Source organism: Dromiciops gliroides, chromosome 3, assembly GCF_019393635.1.
Source record: "Dromiciops gliroides isolate mDroGli1 chromosome 3, mDroGli1.pri, whole genome shotgun sequence".
Lineage (NCBI taxonomy): Eukaryota > Metazoa > Chordata > Mammalia > Microbiotheria > Microbiotheriidae > Dromiciops > Dromiciops gliroides.
In genome coordinates this window covers 445,295,213-445,312,703 of record NC_057863.1, presented here as the reverse complement: position 1 = coordinate 445,312,703, position 17,491 = coordinate 445,295,213, and the positions used below count along the sequence as shown (strand labels likewise).

The following is a 17,491-nucleotide window of genomic DNA, read 5'->3' as shown; positions in this document are numbered from 1 at the left end:
ATACCATTTAGAACACGTACACAATTCCCCTCCTGTCATATAAGCATATGAAAATGACCTTTTTATTTGATGTTTATTCAATTCAAAAAATGTAAGTGAATTACTTTCCGTTCCCTTCCTCTCCTTCCCTCTAGACCCTTTACAGAAGCACCTGCTTAGAAAATTACTACAGTCTGTGCTTGGGGCTCTCAAATGCTATAATGGATGTTCCGCTCGTCAGAGGTAGATCCAACCCAATCACACTGTTGCGTGGCTCCCACCCCTAGTTGCCCCTCCCGAACCCGCCTCTTTGGCTCCAGGGTCTTTAGAAGCTGGGGATTCTCGGGATTAGCTGAGACGGGCTTTGCATTCCTGCTGGTCCTCAGACTGACGCCTCGCAGATTCCCTGCTTAGGTAAGAGCACAGTAGGGGACGGACTGGAGGGGATGCGCTGGCTTGGAAACCTGGACGGACTTTGTTTTGACCTTTAGTTCTTTCTTACATTGGGTGGTGAGTCAGAGAACAGGACCGCTAGAACTCACTTTCCCGCCCAGCCCTTCAGTAAGTGGCTGGCTGGTGGAAGGCTCTCTCACTTAAGGGTGTGCAAGAAGCCGACCCATAACTGAAGGCGACTGTGCCCTGCTGCTGAGGGTGGTCCTGGCCGGGGGCGGGGGCCGGGAGGGAGAGAGTAGAGGGAAGGGAAATGTCCTGAGCTGGACAGGGAGAATGGGACCTCAAAGCTCCTTACCTCTAGTGCCAAGAAAAGACAGAAAGAAAGGTTTCGAGTGCTAGAGTCCCGAGGAATGAGGCCAGGTGAGGAAGCCTTGCCTCCATCTAGGCATGTCCTGCCTCTGTCTCCCTGATCACAGGATCATATATTTAGAGCTGGGAGCCTCCTTAGAGCCTCTCAAAAGAAAACTGAGTTCCAGAGAGGTTAAGCCACTTCCCCAGGGTGGCACAGCTAGTGTCTCTGAGGCCTAATTCGAATTCAGGTCTTCTTAATTCCAGGTCCAGAGCTACCCCCCTTGTTATCCTTCTGTCCTGCTGTTCATGCCCTCCAACAATCTCAGAATAGCACAAACCTGGAAGGGACTTTGGAGATCACCTAGCCTAGTTTCCCATTTCACAAATGAGGAAATGGGCCTAGCAAAGTTAAGTGTCCAAAGATCAATCTAGTAGTAAGTAGCAGAGTGAGGTCCCTTGCCTCCAAATCCGCAACCCCATACTATTTACTGGACTTGCAGCCTTAGTAGCTCAAACCTTGATGCTGTGAGAGGTAAGGAGCTAAAATCTAAAAGAAGGGGGAGGAAAGCTAGGTGGTGCAGTGGATAGAGCATCAGCCCTGGATTCAGGAGGACCTGAGTTCAAATCCGGCCTCTTGCCACTTGACACTTACTAGCTGTGTGACCCTGGGCAAGTCACTTAATCCTCATTGCCCTGCAAAAGAAAATAAAAATAAAAAATAAAATAAAAGGAGGGGGATCAGAGAAGCATAGGATATAGAGCTGAAAGGGATTGTCTAGTTCAATGCCCTCATTTTGGGAAATTGGGTCCCAAAAAGAGAAATAACTTGTTTAAGTAATGAAGCAGCAGTCAGAACTTGAACCCTAAATCCTCTGTTACAAATCCAGTGCCCTAAGGGTGATTCCAGGTCTGATAAATTTTCCCCATAATACAAAGGGAATCCAAGTTGTAGATAGTAACCCTTACTTCTGTCACCAACTCCGTGCAATAGAGATGAAGAATGATTAATGATTTGAATTTCAGACATATGTGTGCTCTTTTTTACACTGTGCTCTCTGTCTCCATAATATTTATTGAATTATATTGGGTTGCTTACTTGTCTGATTTGGAAAAGGGTAGACCTAGGCTCAAATACCACCCAAAACATTTACTAATTGGTTTACCCGGGACAAGTTATTTAATTGCTCTGAGTCTCATCTTCATCATGCATAAAATGAGGACAATGCTAGCACAGGTTTCACTGGGTAGCTAGCTGTGAGGAACAAATGAGATACGATATGGAAAGCAACTCACAAACTATAAATTGTTTTATAAATGGGAGCTGTCTTTATTATGGTTCTCCAGAACCCATTTTTTTTAAATCAAAGAGTAAATGACCTAAATCATTGTGTTTTAGGGGTTTTTTGAGGCAGCTAAATGGTTTGGTGGTTAGCACACAGGACCTGGAATCAGAATGATTTGAGTTTCAAATCAGCCTCAGAAACTTACCAGCTATATGACCCTGGGCAAGTCACTCAGTCTTTGTCTGCCTCAAAAAAATGTACTTGCATGTAAAATGTGGATAATAATAGCACCTAGTTCCCGTGGTTGTTGTAAGGATAAAATGAGATAATATTTGTAAATCCCTTTGCAAACTTTAGGCTACTATCTAAATTAAATGCTGGCTATTATTATTACTGCCTGGATAACTTTAACCTAAATGCTCCATGAGCACAAGAAGCAGAAGACTTGGTTGTAGATGGAGTGAGATGGAAGGGTATTACTTAAGGTGAAAGAGCTATCTAGAAAGCCATTTGCAAGCTCCCAAAAAGTAGTCCTTATTAATTAGTGTTTTAATGGACTAGCAGAATGTTTTCAACATGTTGACTCCTTATGGAAGATGATGATCAGCCTGTCAACAAGAAGAAAGTATGGGATGCCCTATATTGTAGGAGTTCTCTGCTTCCATGGATCAAATGGTAATAATTGAGTAGAATCCCAGAAAAAGAGCCTTTCAGAGGTACTGTAGAACAAAGGTAGGAAAGCTGAGTCTCTGGGATTGGCACATCTGGAGACCTGAATTTTCCCCTTTAAGTTATATTCAATTCAATTCAACAAACTTTATTAAGCACCTATGGCTTGCAAGGCACCATGCTAGATGCTAAGTATACTAAGACAAAAATTAAATACTCCCTTGCCCTTAAGGAACTTGTGTTCTGTGGCTTTTCTAGTTAAGAAAGATGACTGAAGATGTACATTGACTTGAATAAACTCAAGAATCTTTAAGGGATGGATTTCTTAATAATAGGTGCTAATACATTCATAACCTTTATCAGATTGTTTGCCATCTTGGGGAAGGGAGAAGGGAGGGAGAGAAAAATTTGGAACTCAACATCTTATAAAAAAAACAACAAATGTTGAAAACTCTCTTTACATGTAATTGGAAAAAATTAAAATACTATTTACATAAAAAGAATAGGTGTGGGGCAGCTAGGTGGCACAGTGGATAGAGCACTGGCCCTGGATTCAGGAGGACCTGAGTTCAAATCCAGCCTCAGACACTTGACACTTACTAGCTGTGTGACCTTGGGCAAGTCACTTAACCCCAATTGCCTCTCCAAACAAACAAACAAACAAAAAGAATAGGTGCTAATAGTTAGCATTTATGTAGTACTTCAAGATTTGCAAAGCACTTTACTTATTTAAATCTGGTGATTGATCACCTAAGATAGAGGTCCCCACCAATGGGCATTTGCAATATCCCCACTATTCATATATTATCTCATACAACTACTCTATGAGATGGGTGCTATTATTATCCCTCTAAGTGCGATGCTGTGATGTAACCCTTTGGAGAATTAAGTGTCAGTGAGTTCTTACCCTTTATGTGGTTCTTTTATGCAAATCAGAAACAGTATTGGTGTTTGCTCATTGTGGAAAATTTAGTGACACATACAATATCAAAGCCCTTTATTATAAGATACTTTCCTCTCCCAAAGAAATCTCCAGAGGCATGTTTGATTTCGACCAGCACAACATAGGTAGCAGCCAAGAATGTTTGCTTCTAGAAGGTAGAAGTTGTTTCCCCTTTTGTTTCTGTGATCCCAGCACCCAGAGTGATTCCCCAGCACATATTAAGAGTTTAATAAATGCTTGTAGAATTGAAGAATTGACTTGCTGATTTTGAAAAGGTGAAGATCGATCTCAAAAGATGCATTTGTGAATGATTTCTGGCTATCTTTCAGATAGTAAATCATCAGTTGTATTTTTAAATCTTCTAAGGCTCGATTATAAACTAATGGACTATGGGGCTGCCCTGGTGAGGCAATATCAGAGACTGTGCTATCATTCAGTCGTGTCCGACTCTCCATGATCCTATTGTAGGGTTTTCTTGTCAAAGACACTATTGGCATTCCTTTCTCCAGTTCATTTTATAGATGAGGAACTAAGGTAAACAGAGCTAAGTAACTAGTCCAGGGTCACACAGCTAGTAAGTGTCTGAGCCCAGATTTGAACTCAGAAAGATGAATCTTCCTGATTCCAAGCCCAGTGCTCTATCCACTGCATCACCTGCCTGTAACAGAAGGCCATCAATTTTTTAAAAAGTTAAAACATTCAAGATAATTTCATTTTTTTGCTCATTTCTAAAAGTTGGACCCTCCTTATGAATCACAAGCACAAGATTATAAAATACTAAGATAAGTAATACTTCATATGTAGTATATAATATACAATGACCTCTATTTATACTGTATTCCCTCTTAAAGTGTAAGCTCCTTGAGGGCAGAGGCTTTCACTTTCATATTTGCATCTCTGGCACCTGGCACAATGCCTGGAAATTATAGAAATGCTTATTTATTAATCTATCACCACTTTGTACTTCATCTGAGAAGGTTGATTTCTGTGAGTGAGTTTGGTAGGTAATTTCAGGATTGTTCCTGCAAGATTTAAAGTGGCCATTTAGAAAGTAGCAAGAACCTTGGGATTGCTGAAAGTAAGAAACAATTCATTAAAAAGCTATCTAGGGGGCAGCTAGGTGGCGCAGTGGATGGAGCACGGGCCCTGGAACCAGGAGTACCTGAGTTCGGGTCCGGCCTCAGACACTTAACACTTACCAGCTGTGTGACCCTGGGCAAGTCACTTGGCCCCAATTGCCTCACTAAAAAAAAAAAAAAAAAGCTATCTAGCAAGGGCAGCTAGGTGGCGCAGTGGATAGAGCACTGGCCCTGGATTCAGGAAGACCTGAGTTCGAATTTGGCCTCAAACACTTAACATTTACTAGCTGTGTGACCCTGGGCAAGTCACTTAACCCCTCATTGCCCTGCCCAAAAAAAAAAAAGCTATCTAGCCCCCCCCACCCCCCCACCCCCGCAAAAAAAGAAGCAAGAACAAAAAAAAAAAATTCACCTAGACAGGAAAAAGAGAAGTTATCAATGGTTGATTTGAGGGCAGTGAACTCTGGTGGGGATTTTTTTTTACATTAGAATGCTGTGCAGAAATATAACTGTCTTCAAGAAGTCTCCTTCAATGTGAACCATATAGAAATGCAGCTGTTTGTTTGGGATACTAGTCAGGCACAGAACTGTTGACATCTATTCAATATCCATCTGCCACCATGAGTTTTCTGTGGGATATAAGTGTTTCTTCTTTTTAAAGGCATCAAGTCATGAGTATAAAACTCTTATTGCTGAAAAAAATCTCCACTAAAGCAATTGAGTAGCTTAGATCCCCAACCTCATGCACGCGCACGCACACACACACACACACACACACACACACACACTTAATGGATATCCTTTGTAGCAGGCATACATATAAATATAATCCTAATTCTTTTTCAGAACCTCAAACTACTTGCCTAATTGCTTTCTTGCAGTAATGATTCCACAGGTTGGCTATTTAAGAAATCAATGAGGGGGCGGCTAGGTGGTGCAGTGGATAAAGCAGGGGCCCTGAATTCAGGAGTACCTGAGTTCAAATCTGACCTCACTTGACACTTACTAGTTGTGTGACCCTGGGCAAGTCACTTAACCCCCATTGCCCCGCAAAAAAGAAAAAGAAAAAAGAAAAAGAAATCAATAAGCAAAAAGGTTTTTCTTCCCCTAGTGTACTGTCCTTTTCTTTTGTGGGATCATTGTCTAATAAAACAAGATAAATATTGCCCATCTATATTGGGAATAGTCAACATTTCCACTGTTTTAGAATCTTGAATTACTCCTATCCTTTTTTGTCTGCATCAGCAGTAGGTTCAGTGGTCTGATGACTTCTTTAGATGATGAGAGTAGCCATCCTAGAGCCTCCATGATTTATTGTTGGGAAACTTTGTTCATTGTGCTTACTCCAAACACAAAGGCTGCAAGGAAGCAGGACCAGACAATGGGTAGCAACCCTAGACTGAGAAGTTGTTAAGGATCTTAAACAAGCTAGATGGCCAGCATAGAAAGTTTATTTATAATCATGGAGTCACATAATGAGGGAATGAGGGGATTAGGACACCAAGTGGTTAACTGTGGGACTTGAATGAACCACAATGACTCCATTTCGTGACTCAATTCTGGAACTAGCAGTTCCATTTCTATTCTAGTCCAAATCCTGTCTTGTGAGAAAACTGTATTCAATTGTGGGAATTGGGAGCAAATTTTATTGTATTGTTTGAACCTAGCCCATGCATAGCTGGCAAACTGGACCACCTCTATCTGCTGCTTTAGAGACCCTTAACCAAGGACCTAAGTGGTACTGACCAGAAACCCAGTCAGATCCAAAGATTGATACAAGGAATTTTCTCATGATTACATATCTCAAGCAACCTACATGTCTTATCTGAAAACTAGCCCTATACCGATCAGTTATTGTTTCCATGTTCCCTTGATTGTTTACAGACACTTTGGGGAGTAGGACACCTCCTTTTCTGATCTGAGGGAATTGCACTTGTTCACTCTCCCCCTCCAAACCTGTCCCTAATCTTTCCTTCAATTAGAAATCAGATAACCTAATATTGTATTGTTTCCTTTTAATTAGTTGGCCTCATTTGATTAATTGTTTTTAAAGTATAAAAGTCTGTATCCCTCTGTATTTGGGGTCCAGGCCTAAACTGAGGAGGTCTGGTCCTGGTTTGTCAGGCAATTAGCATGCAACACTTAATAAATCAATATGCTTAGAAGATCGATTCCTTCAGTCATTTCATCTTTCACCTGCCACAGTAGGCAGACAGTAGTCAAAGACAACGTATCAGAAACAAATAAATGGTGCTAGGGCAAATCTTGGAAGCTACACAGTCAAGCCAATAAGCTGAAATGGGAGTGGGGGGAGGGAGCCTGGACTTAGAGTTGGTACACCTAGGTTCAAATCTAGGTTTTGCTATTAAGTACCTGTGTAACTTTGGGTGAGAGACAGCATGACATAGTGGGTAGCCTGGTTTCTGGATTCAGGAAGACCTGAGTTCACATCTCATCTTTGCACAAAACACATCTCTGAGCTTCAGGAAACTTTCTAAGACAAATCTGTTAAGTTATAGGCAACATTTGATCTGTTAATAAAGTGAGTCCTGATGTTTGAGCAATTGATGAAAAGTCTTTGGACCTGTTTCCTCAATGGAGGGGCAGAGCTTTTATTTCTAAGACCCTTTCCTGTTCTAAAACCTATGATCCTAAGGTGAAGGCTAGTTTTAGTAGTCAAGGTAACAGGGCTACCTTATTAAGACTGCAGCTACGTCTCCACTCACACAACTGAAAACAGAAAATTGAGGCAATTATCTGAATAATTGAAGTAAAAGCAAAAAAAAACCTAGATCTTTATCTTAATTATCTAGCTACTAGACCTCAAACCATAGTACAAAGCTTTAATCATCAAAATAATTTGATACTGGTTAAGAAATAGAGAGATCAATCAGTTGGGGCTCAAATCCTGGATAGATTTTGCTCCTTTCTCCTGTAATCCAGGCTACCCCTATATCAAAGTGAATCAGAGAACTGAGACAATAATTCAGGTAACTCAGGACAAATAAGTCTGCTTGTATTGGAATTATCTAGGAATATATAGTGTGTATATGTGTGTGTGTATACATATATATTAGAAAGCTTTTTGTTAGCAAGAATTGTTCAGTCTCTGTATCCTTAACACCCATCAAAATGCCTTATACATAGGTTTTTGACAAATATTTATTGACTTAAATTAACTGAATTAGCTGAATAACTCTATGCTTGACCTTGCTTTGCTAAAAGAAGGGTGGCTTCTGATTTTAGGCCATCTCTCTCTCTCTCTCTCTCTCTCTCTCTCTCTCACCCTATCTTTCTCTATCTCTGTCTCTTTGTCTCTCTCTCTCTCAAACGATAAAAATTTATTTGAGCCTTACAAATTTGCAAAGTACAACATTATTGTAAGATCTAATGACAACAACATACATTTAGTGCAGACCAAATAATGAAGCAAAATATTATATAAAATATGACTTACAATCACCTTTGAAAAAAATTAGTTCTCTGTTATGGAAAAACAAATAAAAACTAAGCAAAAATAAAGAAAATGACAATTAGCATATTTTCTAAACTGTGTTATTTTAAATCACATTAATGATATTATGCTGGACTTGAGTGTGTAATGTTGTCAAGGGTGTAAAAGAAACTTTTCCCCATGATTTACATATGATTCCATCAAGCACACATGCATTGCTTAGGCCTGGATCTAAGGAAATAGGCATCTTGACCATCATTTTCCCTGTAAATGGTGTATCATTTAGGGCATTCTCTTGCTAAATTTCTGCAGAAAGACAATGTAAATGCTATTAACTTGAAGATATTTCTTAAGTGCTTGAAGGAGTTACAAGCAAAGCCAGAACTATAGTGGATTGGTTGGGGCTTTGCCCAAGAGCACTGAAATTTAGATGGTACTAATAGGACTTGCACTTCTGCAGCATAGTTTAGTACCCATTTAGCAAAAATTACTTAAAATAGGAAGCCACCAGAGAGATGACATATTGCATCTACTCCCCAAGTAAATGCTTCCCTGAGCTTCCTTGCCTTCCCCAGACGGTAGCTTCCCTAGCCAATGACATTTGTTATAAGACAGATAGTAAAGCAACAAAATGGAATTGCTGTGACACTGCTCAGATCCCTCTCACACAAGGCTCTTTGGCAAGTATTGAGAACCTATAGTCTTGTATTGTATTGTAACTGAAGATCCTTGGAGGTGATCCAAGACAGATAGCCTTTCTGCCAAATTTCCCCCAAAGGACCCAGAACAAAGAAGAGAGGCTCAAGAAGAGCATCCTATTTTAATGAAGTATGAGCAACAAAGTGTTCAGTTTGTTAGAGGTAAAAAAAATTATAATAATAATCATTTGTCTCCTAGCACTAAGACAGGTTGTCTCTTATTAACCTCAGAGCCCCGTGATGCATACTGTAAATATGGAGTACTTTATAATTACTACCTTTTGGAATCTTTAGGAGTAGTGATGCTCATGAAGTTCTGGTGCTTTCTCTGGTTGTTGGAATGCCAGGTGGCTCTGACCCAGAGCGGCTGTGGGGGGAAAAGAAATGGAGCCAGAAGACCAAAGACTAAACAAGTTTCATCAAATAATGTTGAAAAACTCCCTGGTTTCAGTAACAAAGGTAAGTGGGTTTCTTTCATCTGTTCTTGTTCTGAATTTTGGAGCAAACCACTTCAGAAATTACTTGTGCTTGTTGCTTTCCACTTCACCAAAACATCTGAACAAAAGTTTCAAGGGCTCCCTTGTTGAAACTCGGTTTTAATTATGAGAATTACTATATGCCAGTACTACTACATTCACAAGCCCACTGTCTCCATGACATCAAATCTACCTTCTCTATTCCACGTACCCTTCTCAGTATTTAATTATGGATTTCAACAGGCAATTCTGTGTTCAGACATCCAGTCCAAAATTGTGCCAAAATTAGGGATGAGGCCCTAGGGCAGAAAAAGGGTAGGAACGAACAGATATGAGAAAAGTATGGTTATAACCAGAGTCATACCTTGGGGAGTATGCATGGGGCATTATCTCCAGGGTGCCAAAATGTCAAGGGTACTGTTAGCACTTCAAGTCGTTTGGCATAAAAAATTAGTTTTGAATATAATTAATAATAATAGTGGGTTTAAATGAATGCATAGAACTCATTTTACGTGAGTCCTCTCATAAGCAACTACCTTACACTCCATGTGGTAGCTTCCACACTCTTAACATTTGAAAACATGTTTTCAGGGGCAGCTAGGTGGTATAGTGAATAGAGTGCTTGGCCTGGAGTCAGGAAAACTCATTTTCTTGAGTACAAATCTGGCCTCAGACACTTACTAGCTGGGTTACCCTGGGCAAGTCACTTAACACCATTTGCCTCACTTTCCTCACCTGTAAAAGGAGTTAGAGAAGGAAATGGCAAACCACTCCAGTATCTTTGCCAAGAAAACCCCAGATGGGGTCATGAAGTGTCCGACATGATTTAAAAAACTACTGATTTTGATGGGTACAGAAATATTAGTTATTCTAATAAAAACATTAGTTACATTTACAAAAAAATTGTTACAGTTTCAATTATAATTGAAAAATCAATCCATGATAGGGGATTTTCCCCTGTATCAAAGCAATTTTTCAGAGGCAGAAAGTTTTTCTTTGTGTCTGAACCCCAAATAGAGAGGTATATTTGTGACCAAACATATTAAACTTGTTATTGTTGTTCAGTCATGTCTGACTCCTAGTAACCCCATTTGGGGTTTTCTTGGCAAAGATACTGGAGTGGTTAGCCATTTCCTCCTCCAGCTTGTTTTAAAGATGAGGAAACTAAGGCAAACAGGGTTAAGCAACTTGCCCAGAGTTGCACAACTGGTATGTGTCCGAAGCCAGATTTGAACTCATGAAGATGAGTCTTCTGACTTCAGAACTAGCACTCAGTCCCCAGCTACCAACCTGCCTTATATTAAATATAGTATTTCACATTTGATCTATTTGACAAGATCTGAAATAGACCCTTGGAATCCACTTTTGAACTTTTTAAAAATAAGCAACGCATTATTGTGGCATAGCTGAACAGTTATGTTTAATAATTATTCCACAGATAAAGACTGTATCCTAGAAATGGCCTTTTTGCTTGATAGTTCTGAAGATGTGAGCAATTATTATCATGAGCAACAAAAGAAATTTGTGTTGGAAACAGTGAATAAGATGAAAGGTCTACAACTCACTTCTGGGCACACCCTCCAATGGAAAATGTCCTTACTGCAGTATAGCAGTACTGTCCTCATGAAGCAGACATTCCACAGCTGGGAGGGTCCCGAAGGCTTCCAGACCCATGTTGCATCCATCACTCCCACTGGTCCCGGAGCATATCTGACTTATGCCATAACTAACTTAACACGGCTGTATAAGACAGAAAGCATTCCTGGCAGCACCAAAGTTGCAGTACTCTTTATGGATGGAGAGAAACAGGCAAGAAACACAGATGTTTCTGCAGCTTCTAGGAAGGCTAAAAACCAAGGCATCGTCTTCCTCATCGTGGGACTATCCACTGTGGCTGAAGAGACAGCCAATGCTGCCACACTGTATCGCCTTGCCAGAGTCCCTGCCTCTCAAGTTGTCTTTAGTCTACAGGAGAAAGAAGTTGTAGAGAAGGTTCTTAAAAAAACAGTATGTACCAACCTTGGTCATTTTTTTTTCAAATCTAACTGCCCAATATATTTATCCATTAAAATAACAAAAATGAAGAAGAATATCCTCCGATATAAGGGTTTTTAACATGGTGTCCCCTTGGGTTTTTTTTTGGTTTGATAACCATATTTCAATATAACTGATTTCCTATGTATTACTATTTCCATAATCCTGCTTTGTATTATACATTTAAAAACCATATCCTGAGGAGTTTATAGGCTTCCCCAAACTACCAAAAGGGCCCATGATATAAAGCAAGATTACAAACATCCACATGAATCAAAGCCACCTTGTGGTTTCTTTAGCATAGGTATATAGATTTTGCTAATTAAATCAATGTTTAATGTTTTGTTGATGAAGGCTTCAGGCCATTGGGTCTAGATTAGTTGAAACACCAGGGGACATTTGCTTAGTCAGCCTCCTCTTAGGAGAATTTTGTCCAGTCTGGGATGCCTCTGTATAACAGGGGCTTATTTCATTCAAGGCTTTCATTCACTTCACATCTCACCCTACAGACGCCCGTATGATAATGTACACTCACAAGATACAAAGCTGATGAGCTTTTCTTCATAGCTAAAAACTATGTTAATTTCACCCTATTGCTTGCCAAGTGAGAACAATATCAGTTATTATTTCAGCAGAAGGCAGAGACGACATTTTTAGTTTTATAATCATACACTTAACAGGGTGTATTTTTCTCTTTAAGTGGATAATGGCCCATTATTTTTAAATTTTTTATTTCATTTTTTTATATTCACAGAAAGAACTGACTGAGGAAAAGGTAAGTGTTATTTATGTTAACTTGCTAAATGGTTATTGTACACATACATTTCATTGCATGAGAAAATACACATGTGTATGTGTATTATGCTTTGCAAAATTAAAGCCATCACATAAATGTTTAACTATTACTGTTATTTTATAATGTCTCTATTTGGGTTTTCTGTATGATGTAGTGGGAAAAGCAATTTATTCATTAAGATGAGGAGAACTGGATTATAGTTTTGTTTCTGCCTGTGAACTAATCATAACCTTGTCCAAATCACTTATACTCTAGGTTTCAGTCATCCCATCTATAAAATGAGAAGGTAGACTTCCAGACTTACAATTCCATTCTGAGCCTTCTCCACTTATACCTGGAAAATACAGTGTTTGTGAAGTCCAGTTCATATCACCAACTGTCAGTGGAAATTTCAAACTGGATGTTCTTTAGGCTTCTCACACTTACCACATTCAAAACAGAGCACATTCTCTTTCCCTTTAAACATATTCCTCTTCCATATTTCTGTTTTTCTGTTGAGGGCATCGTTCCACACTCTCAGGTTGCAACCTCAGCATTATCCTTGATTCTCCTGCATCCTATTTACCTGTCCCATTGCCAAATCTTGACACTCCTACATTCTCAATATATCTCATAGCACACCTTTTCTCTCTGCTCACAGTGCCTTCATTGCCTCTTTGTTGTTCTTCAGTTGTGTCCAACTCTTAGTGACCCTGTTCGGGGTCTTTCTTACTCCTACCTTACATAGGTGGGACAGTGGATAGAGTGCTGGTTCTGAAGTCAGAAGCCTTATATTCACACACACACACACACACACACACACACACACACACGTTGTGTGACCCTGGACAAGTCACTTAAGCCTGTTTGCCTCAGTTTTCTCATCTGTAAAAATGAGCTGGAGAAGGAAATGGCAAACCATTCCAATATCTTTGCCAAGAAAACTCCAAATGGGGTCACGGAGAGTCAGACATGACTGAAACCAACCAAACAACAACTTCCTTACTCCAGACCTGCATTCTGTCCACTGCACCACCTTGCTAAAATAAAATATAAGCTTCTCATTTGGGATCTAAAGTCCACCCTGGCCTTTTCAGAGTTATGAGAATATTTCTCCCCATATGCCTCTCTATAGGCCAAACCAATTGGCCTCTTTTGCTGCTGCTCACTTCACGTACCATCTCCTGTCTCTGGGTCTTTGCATTGGCTATTCCACATTCCTCAAATGTACTCTGTCCTCACCTCCACCATTTGGAATCCCATGTTTCCTTCAAGCTTAGCTTAAGTGCCACCTTCTGCGGAAAGCTTTTCCTGATTTTCCTTCCTTATTCCTAGAGCCCTCCATCCAGGAGTGTGCTGGTAACTGCATTATTAACATTTAGGTTTAATCTACATTACTAGCATTTTCTCCATCACTTTCTTAAGTTTAGACAATCAACAAAATGGTAAATCACTCCTGATTTGTAACATTTGCCAATTCCTGAGGTATAAATAAATGATCACACCATGGGGAAGGTAGGTGGCACAGTGGATAAAGCACCGGCCCTGGCTTCAGGAGGACCGGAGTTCAAATATGACCTCAGACACTTGACACTCACTAGCTGTGTGACCCTGGGTAAGTCACTTAACCCTCATTGCCCTGCAAAAACAAACAAAACAAAACAAAAATAAATGATCTCACTAAAAATTTAACTATTAGCTCTCCCAAACCAGCACAACCTGGCTCCAGCATACACCTGCCTGCCTCCCTCCCCAAATTACCTTGGATTTATTTTGTATATGTACCTATCTATATGTACATGTCTCTCCTTTACCATGTAAGTTCTTTTGTTTTCTTTATAACTCCAGGAGCCAGTGTTTGGCACATAGTAGGAATTTAATAAATGTTTATTTATTGGTTGGTTATTATTATAGGTCTTATTGATGACAACTTTGTGATCCTCTAACATTCAAATGAAAGGTGAAGTGACATAGTAGATGAAGAACTAATCTTGTAGTCAGAGAAACCCTATATTCAAGGTCTACTTCTGACCTAATGACCCTGAAAAAATCACTAAACCTCTCAGGCAACACTCTTAAGACTAAATTTTTAAGGCAATTGCTGAGGGAGTTTCTACACCAGGAGTTCCCCATCCTGATGAAATTGAAGGTCCAGGTCAAAAAGAAATCTTTTTTAAAATTTTTGGAAAATATTTTCATTATTTTACAAAGCTGTAACCAAACTCTTCTAATTTTGAAAATAATTGTTTTCAATATAAATAGTCAAGTAAACATGCAGTCCAATTAGCATGGTACCAGAAAGTGTTTCTCTTCTGGACCAGCCAATTTACAGATTTAACACCTTTCTAAATAGGGCCTTTCTCGGTTTTTTCTTTTGCTAAATTGTGCTGATACAAATTAAATTTCTTTTTTCCTTGTAGTGCCTGAAATTTTAAAATGTCCCCATTGATTTTTCTTGGTTAATTCCTCTTTCTGGATAACTTTTTTGAAAGGCTTTTCTTTCTTTCTTTTTTACAGATTCTATATTATTGTTGCCTTTTATTTTCTCTTTATCAATTCCATTTAAATGTCCTTACTGACCATAGGTATTTTTTTCAGTGCCTTAAAACTTCTGCATGCTTGTGTGAGAAAGGGCAAAGCGACTTTCCCTGTCCTGCTGTAAGTAATTTTAACTTTTTGTGTTTCTCCTTCCCTTTTGGTATTACAAATAAGTCTAATTAAGCCAGTTCTTCTTGGATGATCTTTATTTGTAATTAATTGGCATTATTATTAGGAAACCACATCTAAGCTAATCATCTAGTTAGGGTGGACACTTCTATTCTACAAATGAATTTTTTGTCCTGAATCTGTATATTAATTACCTACATTGATAAGAATTAAGCAGGTTTTTGCTGAACTTCCTTTTCTCTTTTCCACTGTATAGATAGAACAGAGTTTAAGTTAACTGTACTTTATACAGAAAACCACTAGCTTGGTTTTTGTGAGCATTAGGAAAGACATTCCTCTGAAGTTCACCTCTGAATTATGCATTATTTAGGGGAAAACTATTTAAAACACTTCAGAGAATAAACTTTTCAGGTACCCGTAAGCATTTGAGAGTCATCATTTACATACCAATAAGTATCATACACTATAAACACTGCAGATGAATAATAAGCCAGACCCAGAATTGGTTGGGAGGGAGAGTGGCTCAGTGGTAGAATTTTCACCTTCAGGTACAATTCCCAAGGCTTGTAAATACCTTGAAGAGGCAGTATGAAGTAGATAGAGTGCTAGATTTAGAACCAGGAAGACCTCAGGACCAGGAAGGCCGTTCAAAAATTCCTCCACACTACTCAGCTCCCAAATTGGTAAGTAAAAGATTAAGAAGGCTCTTACCTAAATAATCAAAGCAGAATTTATTTATAAAAATCAATGTAAAAGATAAGGGTTAATAAATGCAAATTATACAACCTATCTGCTTTTAATATAATAAGGGCCATTGCCGCCTCTTGCCTTAGGGTATGCTCCAGCTTTCTCCAACTTTCCCTCTTTTTCTCCTTTACTCCAGCTCCCCTGCTTCACTTTTACTGTTCCATTCCTTTCTTCTAACTCCAAGCCCCTTTCATTTGGTCGACCCTCCTGAAAAGCCCCTTAGCATCCTCACCTCTGTTGCCAACCCCCTGGCATCTCTAGAGTCTCTGTATTGTAGCCCTTCCTTGCTTTCTCCCTCCTGTACCGTCTCCCCAGCGTCCCTGAGGGTTTTCGTGGGCCTTTCCGTGGTGCAAATGGGGCCACACCCGTGACTCAGGGTTCTGTCTGCGCAGTTTAGTCTGGCTCAGAGACCTCCCTGCAGCTGAAACAGAGGGGGAGAGGCCCTAGCCTAGTTTACACAGAAAAAACCCCTGAAGGCCTAAGGCTTTTTTAATCTCAGCCCAAAGGCAGGGTCCCCAAATCACAATAAATTTCCACACCATCATCCTTTAGATTATATTGGATAAAGTACACAGTACTTTCAACAATTCTGAGCCACCTCCTAACATAAAAACCTTTTGTTTTGATACCAGTATTTCCTTCCACAACATATCATACTCCTACTTCATCATTCTGTGAGGGTGACCCTAGGTTCCAGAAAGCTAAGCCAGCAAAGCCCAAACTCTGGTATGATCGACCATCTTAGAAAGGCTTAATGGTACAATCCCAGCAACAGACTCTACCTTCTGTCTAAGGACTAGCCTCGCTAAGTACAGAGAGGCCAGCCACTGGATGATGAATTCTTGACCCTGGTAATCCATGATACTTGGATTCTTCCGTGGATCTGTGGCCTTATTGATGTGAGTACTCCCTCCAGTGCTGCAAATCTCAACCAGTCCTCATCCAATGTAACTTTCATCCATGTCTTCCCCAAAATCCTCCATAAGTGATATGCCCAGTGTGCATGAGGTCCGTCTTCTCAATTTCTTGATTCTATATAAGTCCCCATACAGGTTATCCTTATGCGACCCGCCAGACTCCCTTTACTCTTATCTCTGATGACATTCTTTATTGCCCTTCTCTTGGAACAGCTCCTGTGTTACAACTTACTCATTTCTACCATGCACCTCTTCATTACCCTTTGGGTGACCTAAAATTATAATTCTTCAGGTACTGTCATATTCCATAACTCCCAGCCACACAGTATCATAGTAATAATATTGGTGTTAAAATGGTGGATCTTTGTTTAAGGGAGACACTTGGTATAAATAAAAGCAAAGAATAATTTCCCAAAGGCAATCCAGCTTGTTCTTCCATTCCTGTTTAGTTCATCGACTATTCATAGTATCTGTCCAAGTCCAGAATGTTGATGGACCAGCCCTATGAACTGTCCATTCAGCTGTAAATCATAGACTAGAAAATGGGCATTCTTCATCCACTGGTTTTTTCATTGTAGATGGTTAGGTCAAACTCTTTTTAGCGATTGTATTTTGTATCATTTAGGAGGAAGGACCATGTTTTGGTGACGAATATAGTCAGCCAAATGCCATCTACGAACATCTAAAGAGCCTTACCATTTCTAGGAAATTTTTCCATTTGGGCATTGCACTAACATGAGGTTAATAATTAGAAGGTAATTAAAAGGAGTACTCATTGTTGAGTTGCAAAGATTTTGTGGAGAAAAGAATATGGGGAAAGGGAGTAGTTATGGACGTTTTCTTGCCTTTTTAGGTAACAATAAGATTGAAGGTTGTTGTTTTTTTCTCCTAGCTTATGGTATCCTCTCCCTTTTAAACATCTTGAAAATCAGTCCCCTAACCAACCTCAAAATTGTCTCACAAGCAGAACAAAAATGGGAAAGTTGATCCTTCCTCTAAGTCTCTTAAAACTATTAGGGTACCGGG

At 39.6% G+C, this 17,491-nt stretch overlaps 1 protein-coding gene across 1 annotated transcript in view; it reads left to right on the top strand.

Moving 5' to 3' along the window:
- The first annotated feature begins 282 nt into the window (after positions 1–282).
- LOC122745646 (collagen alpha-1(XXVIII) chain-like) overlaps positions 283–17,491 on the top strand; it is a 63,068-nt gene continuing 45,859 nt past the window's right edge. Inside the window, exons 1-5 of the mRNA XM_043991045.1 lie at positions 283–393; positions 9,144–9,308; positions 10,764–11,332; positions 12,114–12,134; positions 14,733–14,789. Of these exons, the coding sequence (XP_043846980.1) occupies positions 9,152–9,308; positions 10,764–11,332; positions 12,114–12,134; positions 14,733–14,789 (804 nt within the window). The 5' untranslated portion in view covers positions 283–393; positions 9,144–9,151. The remainder of the gene's footprint in view (positions 394–9,143; positions 9,309–10,763; positions 11,333–12,113; positions 12,135–14,732; positions 14,790–17,491) is intronic.